The sequence below is a fragment of the Austrofundulus limnaeus genome, unplaced genomic scaffold (genome assembly GCF_001266775.1).
Source record: "Austrofundulus limnaeus strain Quisiro unplaced genomic scaffold, Austrofundulus_limnaeus-1.0 Scaffold106, whole genome shotgun sequence".
NCBI lineage: Eukaryota > Metazoa > Chordata > Actinopteri > Cyprinodontiformes > Rivulidae > Austrofundulus > Austrofundulus limnaeus.
In genome coordinates, this window is record NW_013952508.1 from 1059073 (window position 1) to 1069985 (window position 10913).

The 10913-nt window shown below is 41.1% G+C and overlaps 1 protein-coding gene across 1 annotated transcript in view; it reads left to right on the plus strand.

The window, feature by feature from the left end:
* The window catches only part of LOC106521301 (disabled homolog 1), a gene marked incomplete at its 5' end in the record, with an annotated part of 22954 nt that overhangs the window by 853 nt on the left and 11188 nt on the right, over positions 1 to 10913 (plus strand). The window contains 7 exon segments of the mRNA XM_014013819.1: positions 1369 to 1500; positions 3268 to 3387; positions 3817 to 3855; positions 7648 to 7713; positions 8214 to 8273; positions 9946 to 9993; positions 10115 to 10223. Coding sequence (XP_013869273.1) covers positions 1369 to 1500; positions 3268 to 3387; positions 3817 to 3855; positions 7648 to 7713; positions 8214 to 8273; positions 9946 to 9993; positions 10115 to 10223 — 574 coding nt within the window.

The following is a 10913-nucleotide window of genomic DNA, read 5'->3' on the forward strand; positions in this document are numbered from 1 at the left end:
GGTGAGACAGAAGCGGAAGGTGGTTCTTAAAGAGACAGAGGCCAATTTCAAGGCGTTTAGAAGAGGAAGTGATGAGAATATAAGTTTATTTTCTATTTAAACATAAAAACAGCATTTTAATAACAGCTAATGGTGACATAGATACTTTATTATCGTATAGTATTTAAATATATGCCTGAGAAACATATAATATTGGCCCTTTAATTTCACTCAGTGCTGTCAGACTTCTATGCCCCCCTCAGGCTCCGAGGCTTTCTATTCCATTACAGGATGAGCGAGGGTCTCGGCGCCTCCCGTCCTGCAGCACAGCGCCGGTTAGATAGGCCCACTCTGCTCATCAACGCTAACCGCTAATTAGCACTCAGTTCCACCCCTTAATGATCATTGCTGCTAATACTAATTACACAAAGGCTCCACCTCGGCTGCAGTTAAAGCTAAACTGAGACGCTGTTTTGTCCCCCCTGGCTGCTAGCTTCCACCCCGACCACCAGCAGGCTGCACAACCCCCAAGCAGCTCCAACAAATGAGCCAAAAATCCACAGTAATATCTGTTTTTTTCCCCTGTAATGAAAAGAGCATTAAGCCTCCCAACATGACCTATGAGTTCACCTGCTTTTGACAAGCTCATTTGTTGGTTTAGAAATCATGCCCCCCAATGCTCTTCGTTTTATTTACTGATTACTGCCTATAAAAAAATACCTCCTCCCCACTTAATATCCCTCCTGAGTGATTTGGGTGGAAATGGGGATCACTCCACAGCAGGTTGTGTCAGCAAGCGTTTAGATGGAAATATTTTATGTAAAGCTGACATGATTCTCTGCTGAATTGAGCTCACTTGTCATATTAGTTTTGTATTTTACATTAATCGGAGGCATTACCAGCGACGGTCCCCGCTAAAAACTGGTAAACATTCCAATAAAAAAAGCTCCTCCTCAGTGATTAAGCTTCAGCCTGCTAATAGTGAAGCAGCTGTTAGTGTTTAATATGACAACAGAATTATTGAATGGAAATGTTAAAATAGAGCCAAACAAACTGGATTCAGCGCTCTATAGTTCTGTCGTAGTTCTAGTATCAGTGAGGTTTCGTGTAACAGAAATCTCAGCACCTTCAGATTTTCTCTCCTCTTACTGCGTTTGGCTCAACAGTGTGTAAAAATGTTTCAAGTGGGTTTGACCTACTTTGTCTGTCAACACGGAGCATGGCTCTGTGTCGCTTTGTTTTTTTTTAAAGACAGAATATCAGATCAAACGAGACGACGTTCAGTATCTTCAACAAGAAGAAAGTGGGAGAAAGGACGATGTACGATGTCACCTACTTCAGTCCTCAGAGGAGCTGTTGGTTTAACACCACCCCCTCTGTTTCATCCAGGTGCTTCTGCATCATCACTCTGTCCACGAGATCAGCTACATCGCCAAGGACACCAGGGACCACCGGGCCTTTGGTTATGTCTGCGGGAAGGAGGGTCACCACAAGTTTGTGGCCATTAAAACTGCTCAATCTGTGAGTATACGGCCTCACACTGCTGCCCAGGCAAACAAGAAAACTGTCCAGCAAAAGAACAAAACAAAGCACATGTCAAATTTTACTTGATTAAAAATGAAAATATTTTTATATCAATGGTAAACTTTAAATTTCTGAGTCAATATAACAAAATAAACAATTAAAAGATGAAGCATGATAATACTTGTGCTGCTCCCGAGCTGTTGGCTTTGAGTAACTGTGGCCACGAGAATTTAGTTGAACAGTCCTGCATTAATGTATCAAAGTAAGCTGCTTTAAAGCCAGCATTCACCATAAACTACGTCTCCCATAATGCATATTGATTAGGCATGGGAAATCCCTGTTGGAAAGTGGGAGAGTTTAGAAATCAAGACTCCCCACATCTCAACAGTGAGTATAAGGCTTACTCTTACTTTTAATAGTATTTCTGCAATATTTATTTAATGTTTAGTCAGTTGTACATGTGGTACTTTTTAGTGTTTGTAAGGACATGTTAAAACACTGTTTCCATACAGGAAATACCATGTAGAGCTCAGTTATTGTTAGTTAGCAGTTCTCAGATGTAGCAATGAGCGTTGTGGGGATTCCTGTAGTTAAACATGAAGTTAATTACAACAGGGCCATCACACTGCTCAGTGAAAATGAGTTTGACACTCCTGTTTTAAAGTCATTATATTATTTTAAACATGAAACTTTGTTTTAATGTGGTGTCTTTCTGTCTACAACCTGTTGGAATGTAGTTAATTTGTCAGCCTTCTTCAGTAAAGACACTACTACTCTTACTATTCATTAATAAGCTGTTTCACACCCATGTTTACTTTTGGACTGATCAAACTCATTATTTTTATTTAGGGGAGGAGTTTAGATAAAGTATTGTTGCAACTGTGGTGACAGTTTAAGGGATCTTTTGGTGTCAGGTTCTGCAGAAAAGTTATAAATGCTTGAAAAATGACCTCAAGTTGAAGAAAAAGACTTTTATTCTGGCAGGACTGATGGGCTAACAGCTAGTCTGAGCATGGACAAGAGCAAAGCTTCTTTTTTATTAAATACAACTCTGGTTTAAAAAGGTTTAGACTGGTTCTTTTAAATGTTTTTTATGAAGCCTAACACTTCAGTTGTGCAATTATTCCCACAGAAATGCTGCATGATGGTTTTCCTGCTGGAAAAACTGCATAGGAAGTGCTACAACCAGCTGCTGCTGTTGCTATTTGCTGTAAATATTCTTAACACTGATAGCAATCTAAAGGTTTATAATATAACATTTACATAAATCACATTATTACAGTCATGTCAGAATTAAAAAAAAACAATGTCATGTTTTTGCATAAATCAACTGGACCGGTCAAACTTCCCATCCATCTAAGGTTTTAAGATCAGCTGACTAATCAAACCTGTGAGAGCATGTGATGTCACCACAGTTTATTTCATTACTTTTTGTGTTACTTGAAAAAGTTAGGATATGTTGTTTTTGTTTAGCAGTGACATAAAAATAAAATTTTGAGCTTGTAGTTTTGAAAACAATACTGATGAACTTTGATCTTGGTTCATCCCATAAATCTGATCAGAATAAACTATTTTTTACAAACTGAGGTCATTAAAATATTCTCTACAACAGGTAAGATATTGATATTTCATAATCTTTCCACAGAACTCCACTTCTTAAGTTTAAACCTATCATTTTAATACATTTCTGTCCAGTGAAGACCTCTTTTTTTTTCACCCCTAGTTTTAACAAACCTTCCCTCTTTTTCTACTTTTGTCGTCCAGGCAGAGCCTCTCATCCTCGACCTGCGCGACCTTTTCACGCTCATCTATGACATTAAACAGCGAGAGGAGCTGGAGAAGAAGGCCCAGAAGGACAAACACTGTGAACAAGCAGTCTACCAGGTAGGATCCTGAGCCAAACTCGTCTTTTTTAATGGTTTAATTTTTTCATTAAGAGGAGAGCACACACACAGTAACTCAGCCACGGGTTTCTTCACACAATAAAATAATCACAGCTCTGAATTCCTTCATAAAAACTGGAGTTTTTCCACATTATTTATGCATGTGCAACCATTCTTTACATGAACAAATTACGGTTTATTTTGATACCGTTTTAATACAGTCATATGTGTGTTAGGAAATGTATGTTTGCATGTGGTGTAATAAAATATTGATTGAACTCCAGCAGCAGACTGTCAGTCTGTATTTGTGATTGGTCAAAGAAAAAAGACTCAGATAAATAGATAATTTGGTTTTTATCCATCCTCATTCATTTTCTAACAAGATTGAAAAATGAAATGTGTCATTTGCGCTCTGTTCCACCAACTACAGACCATCCTGGAGGATGAAGTGGACGATCCAGTTTACCAGGTAGGTGTTTGGGCTCTCAGAGGGGGAACAAAACACTGATGACTTTCATTCTTTTTAAGCTTTACTAGTATTCAGTCATAAGGTCCTGAGTTATTTTTTGTTTCTAGCCACTGATCTGCTTGTATTAATATTTCATAATATTGCACCATTCCAGTAATACACAGTAGATCATCTTAGTGAGCTGTTTTGTTCAACCATTCAACTCCCATTTTGCCAGTGCAGTGTTGTAAATCCATATTTTTGAGTGAATCTGTGTCAGTGTTTTGATTTCTTGGAAAGATTTGCCCTCACTTCCCCTAAATGGATGTTCTCGTCCCTCACTTGTTTGCCCTGCATTTATTTGGCTGAACATTATTTTGTGTTTTCTCTGTGTTTGCTCATACTGAATACAGACAACACTAACTCTTACTCTGAATGCTGCTGTACGCTGGTACAGCCGCCTCCTGGATCATCTCTGTTTTTGCTCTTGAAGCGTCTTTTTATGTGAAGTCATTCCATTTGTAGCTTTCAGTGTTGGTTGACAAAACTCCAGACCATGTCAAGAAACAAAAAATAAATACTTTATACAGTATATACACAAACATACACATTGCATATCCATGGTTTTGTCCCAGAGGCAACAGGTCTACGAGAGAAAAAATGACATTCCTATTAGACAGTCCAATAAATTCAGAGCTTTTTTTTTTAACTCAACTCTTTCACAACCAACCGAAGCAATGCCCTTACTACTGTGGATGAGGCCTCGACCTATCTACCCAGCTCTCACTCTATCCTACCATAACTCACAAAGAAGACTCCCAGATTCTTGAAATCCTTCACTTGAGGCAAAATCTCATTTCCAATTGAGAACCATTGCCTCGCATGACTGCAAACAGTCCCAGTGCTCTTTGAAGGTCATGGTCTGAAGAAGCCAACAAAACCACATCATCCACATAAAGGAATGGTGAGACCCTAAGGATTCTAAACCAGACACCCGCTTTTCCACAAATGCACCTTACAACCCTGTCCACAGCACCACAAGCAGGATCAGAGACAAGGAACAGCCCTGCCAAAGTTCAACCTGACCGAGAATGAGCTCGACTTTGCACCAAGAATGAGGAACCACTCCAGGCAACCCCGACACCTCATACTTCGGCATACTCCCAGCAACCTGTTCAGGATATGTTCAGGAACACATTAAATAAGCCTTCTCCAGATCTACAATAAAAAACAATATAGGAGTTGAGTCCACATTGGAACATTAGCAAGAGAAAACCTTTGACCATAATAGGTCATAGGTCATCTCCTATGAAGGATGACTAACGTAAGTAAGCTACACTGCTCCTCTTGAATCTGAGGTTCAACAATCGGTCAGAGCCTGAGAACATGTGATCCCTCAATATTTGGAACACACTTCAGATTCCACTTTTTAAAACTTGGAACCACAATCTTAGTCTGCCACTGTTGGTCCATTTGACACTGAAGATGCCAACAAAACCACATAATCCACAAAAAAGAATGGCGAGACCCTGAGGATTCTAATCCATGCATTACATCCCCTCAATGTCTTCAGCGTCTCAGTCTAAATCTCATCTACCCCTGGTGCCATGCCATCCAAGAGTTTTTTGACTACCTCAGTGACCTCTGCATGATAACAGACCCCCACCCACACCAAGCCTTTACCTGCTCAAAAGTGGACATAGTGACTGAATTAAAGAGATCCTTGAAGAGCTACTTCCAACGTTCAACAATGACCCCAGTTTGAGTTAGCAGTTCCTAGCCATGTAAGATGCAGACAGGCAAACCACACATGGACTGCAATAACCAAAATGTTGGATACATAGTGAATGGTAAAATGGTAATGGCCTGGACTTAAATAGCACTCTATCAGGTCCCTACAGACTCCAAAACACATTACACTACAGTCATTCACCCATTCACACACTGAATGTAGTAAGCTACATTGTAGCCACAGCTGCCCTGAGGCAGACTGAAAGAGGTGAGGCTGCCATGCACCGGATCCTCTGACCACTATTAATCGACAAGGCGAAGGCAAACAGGTGAAGTGTCTTGCCCAAGGACACGGCCGAGACAGATGCAGAGGAAATCAAACCTACTGATTACAGGACAACTCCTAACAACTCTGCCACAGCCACCTACTTGAACTGGGCCTGGTCCCAATACTAGCACCACACCCTATACCCCTTTATGAAGTGTGATATCAGTCAAAGTGCACATAAGTGTTCGAGTGTGCAGGTTGGGACAGTACGCTTTACGCAATTGACTTACGTATCTGCATCGTAACTGTGACATCCAAAATGACGGGACCGTTATTTTGGAATTTGTACTATTAAAAATGATAGTACAACTACAACAAGCAATCGACTTTAGGAGAAGAAAGCGCTTGAACCGAAGGAGGCTTATACACCAAACCCTCGCCATCTTGCTCAGTGGACATTCTTCTTTTTTATTTTTGATTGGCAGACTAATTTACATTACTGCCACCACTAGACTGGAAGGTTCTCACTGGACATTGCCAAATGTCTGCCTTTTCATTCAAAACATCCCATGCAGTGATGAATTGTGGGTAATACACTCAGCCGAAATAAAAAGGTGCAAAGGGGGTGGGTTGAAAGACCACTCGGGAGAATTGGGACACACTACTCGAACCCTTCAGTGGAAATGTACATTTGAAGGAAACAAGGGTGGAACTAGGAGTATTGGTACCATATGGATTGAAGGTCCCAGGGTCAAAGTGGCATAAAGGTGGTGGAGAATTGAAAAAGCTAAGATACTGTGAGACCAATGAACAGGTGATGGCTAACTGGACATTGTGGTCAACAAGCAAGAGAAGACGGCAGTGGTGATAGAAGTAGAGATCCTGAGAAACTGTGCCATCAGGAAGGAGGAACAGCTGGAGAAATACAATGGGTTGGAAGAACAAATAGAGAAATTGTGGAGAGTCAAAGCGTCAGTAGTCTGAGGCTAAGTAAGGTGGCTCCAACAGATCCCAGGAACAACCTCAGAGATCTCTGTCCTGAAGAGCTCAGTCCTAGCAACATCTAAGATCCTGAACAGAACACTCATACTCCCAATCATTAAATCTACTGTAGATTTCACAGAAACAAATATTTCCCACATATTTGCACAGTGGATTAGAGGTTAGCCCTGTTGCCTCACAGAAGATCTCTCCTGGGTTCAAGCCCTATGATTGACCCGGTGTTTTTCTTAGTTTGCATGTTCTCATTGTGGGTTTTCTCCGGGTCCTTCGGTTTCCTGCCACACTCCAAAAACATGCCTGTTAGGCTGCCTTCAGGCCCAGCGAGCCCTTGAAACAGAGATCTGTGATCTCAGTGGGACTTTTCTGGGTTTAATAAAGGTTTATGCCATCCACAGGCTTTCTTTTTACACAGATCTTTTGTTTACTTTTGATGCCAACTCAATAAAATAAAGAAAACCTTTAGCTTCATGAAATTGCTGAGGTTGAAGGCTAACCTCTAGCTAAGACCTCCACATTGTCTTAAACTTCTGCCTGACCTGTTCTACTTGTGCTCTTCCCTCTTCCCACCTCACTCTTTCTTTTTTATCTTCCCCCTCTTACACATGCCCCACTTTTCACACCCTTCCCCCCTCTGATCTACTTTCACTTCCCTCTCATGGCCACCGTTGCTTCTTCATGTTTTCATTTATTTATTCTACTCGTGTCTTCATCTCCTTCCTTTCTGTTTTATATGCTGTCCTCTCTCTCTATCTGTCTCTCCATCTCATTATTTCCTGCATCTCTTTGCCTTGTCCACTACTTCTGTTCTGTAGTACATAGTGTTTGAGGCTGGACACGAACCCCTCCGTGGCCCCCAGTCAGAGGAGAGCGTTTATCAGGTACAAGAAAAGCACTGCCCCACCTTTTTTACTCTTTATATCCTGTAAAAAAAAATGAAAGTAACAAGAGGTTTTACAGTACAGTTGAAGAAGTTTAGCTTAAAAATGGTTAAATTAGTAGAGAGAGATGATGGAGTCTGTCACCATCAAGGTATCTTAATGCATGGTCACTGAAAACGGCAAAATAAAGCACTGCAGGTTTAAAAAGCTAAAAAAAGGTTGAACAAATCAAAGTTCTCTTTGCACTTTCCTTCAACCTTTGTTTACAATCAATATCGATTTAAGCAGAATTGATTCAGCTGCACAACTGTGGAATTTGCAGAATCCTGTTCTGCTAAAAGATAAACCTAAATCCCAATTAATTATCTGGATATAAATTGATTTATTACGTTTTTTTTTTCAATAGAGATGTTTTTTTTTTGTCCACTTTTGTGTGCCCAGCTGAACAAAATGTTGTTGATCTGTGGCTTCCGTTTTAATCGGCATCCAATCCAACGCAGGTCCCAACCAGTCAGCAGAAGGAAGGGGTCTATGATGTCCCAAAACGCCATTTCATGACTGTAGGTGTTTTCATTTTTATTATTTGTTCTGTTCTTCTTTACTACTTACAAACCTCTCTATAGGACCACCTTAGAGGAAATGCTGGAGGCCATTGCTGACAGCCTTCAGTCAAAACTATCATATGGCAGTCAGGAGGCTCAAAAGAAAAACTGATGAAATGAAAGACAGACAGGAGCCTTCAGCTGCTTCATGCTGTTCTGAGCTACGAAGAGTTAAAACTGGCTGATCGACCACAGTCCAAGTCAACAGTAATTACACAGAACATTAGATAGGCAGGCTTTAAATTCAGCCTTGTGTATCATAAACAGATGGTCGAGACTAAAAGAAAACAATCTGTTTACTGTTCCCGTCGGACTGGAACACTGAGCCGCTTCCATACTGCAGATAAAGGACTGGCTGCTTCATCTTCCTCGGAGGATGAAGATGAGAGAGGTTTGTAGGTGGGAAGAGTTGCATGTGATGTCGTCACATTCACAACCAAGGCCACGAGAAACTGCGCCGCCACGAGCAGCCGGACAGTTTTTAACATTGATTTTTTTGTTTGTTTGTTTATTCTTCAAACTTAAAGAGAGATTTTCTGCCCGACGCCTCGGCTCAGCTGCAGCACAGTGCATCTGTACTCCCCGCTGTTTGTGTGCTTGTAATTTAACATATCAGACAGATAACCCGCCTTGGCCCGTCGCTATCTCACCTAAACAGCCAGTTTAGGTAGAGGCGCCTCCATATCTCTAAGTGTTACTGCTTGTCTGTTCATTCAGTTGGAGCTTTTTGAGAGCCTCATGCTCCCCTGATGTGTTGTCAGTGCCCGCAGGGAAAGACCTCTGTGTACAATGTTTGCTTCTTCTTCTTCTTCTTCCTTTTTTTTTCAAATTCTAACTCATTCTGTGCCCCTCAATGGTTACAACACACCGTGCAAAACTGAAACTTATCATTTATGTCCAACCTTTTCAAAGGACATAAACACCGTGTCAGCAGCAACTACAACTGCTGCCGTTTTTTTTCTTTTCTTTCATTTTTTTAAACGCATTGTGTTTATTTAAAGCATGCAAATCCTTTTTTGTCGTGTAATTTTCTGTGCTTCATTGTCTGCTTGAGCATGGCCCCAGACATCCCGTGCAACTTTCCCATCCCACATATTCCATACCCTGCTAGAGGACAGAGGGCACTACGGAGGGGGTGTGTGTTGGGGGGTGACACATCTGTCTGTGGGGGTGAGGTGGCCTCATGGTCTCGGATGGGCGACTTTAGGAGCCTCGTCATTCATTTGATAAATTAAAGCCACTCCAGGGTGTATGTGTAATTATATATTTATATATACATATATATCTGCTGGTGGAGTGAAGCGGCCCCGGCTCTCACTGGGGGCCTCTCATGATTGGCAGACATAAGAATATCTAATCAGAGTCTGTTTTATAGAACCCAATAGCCTTTTACCAACTCAATTATACCGAGGCATGAAAAATTCATTTTAGATCCATTATCTGATAATGAAACGAGGGGATAGTTGTTGTTTTTTTTCCTTTCGCAGCACAAAGTGCCTTTATGAACAGATTTTAATCCTCACACCTATTCAGCCGTACAACCACCACACCCCGACTTAAAGTTCAGTTTAAAGTTGTATCATTTACTGATGTGTTTTGTCTCCCTCTCGGTCTGTGGCTCAACTCACAGAACATCAACCACTTCGATCTTTTCGGCGACATGTCCACCCCGCCCTCGGTGAGTGAACCTGCTTTGCGTTGAGTTCTGGACCTTAAAAACATCAAAGCTGCAGATGGCGCGTCGCGTGCAGGATGGTGACTTTGACAGAGGTGATATCAGGTCATGTGTCTCCTTCCAGATGCCGCCGTCACCGGCCAACACCCTGGACCCGAGCAGGAGCAGCCGCCAGCAGCAGCACACTCCTGCTGAGCTCTACGCCCCCTTTAGCCCCACCTCTGTGCCGTCAGGTAGCGATCCGCACCGCAACAACATAAATGACTTTTTCTTCCCCTCTGGTTTTCAGAGTTGTATAGTAACAAAGTACATTTACTTTGCATTTTATTTTATTTAACTTCTTTTGTTTTAGAGGATTTTTAATTTTAACAAGTATTTATCGTAACTTTTACCTTTATTTCATAACATTTAAAACATACAATGATTCTTATACTTCTTTACTTCAAAATTTAAGTGAGTTCTGACATTAGACATTATTTGCTTTAACACATTTAACTGTAAAACAAAGATTGTAAAAATGCTGTAGGCTGTTTAGTTTTTATAAATTTAAATTTATATATTGTCACACAGATGGAGCCGTTTTATTAATGTTGCAAACCATACCAGAAATAATGATGTTCACTAAGTTTTCCGGTGCAAAACTGTGCAGGCTCTTATCCATCCTGGAGGTTAATCTTGGACAATATCTGACAACCAGTCCTTTTAAATGAAACCAGAGCTCCTTGTCAGAGAGGAGAAGGTAGAAATGACTCAGCCTGGAACTGAAAATATGGATGGAGGACAACAGAGCTGCTTCATGGAAGAAGAACCCCAACTTAGTTTCTTAGCCTTTGCGCTAGTGCCGACGCTATATTGCCTTATATGTATTAGCTCGGTGCTTGCGCGACAAACTAACAAGCTAAACTAAGGTTGTCCATCCATAT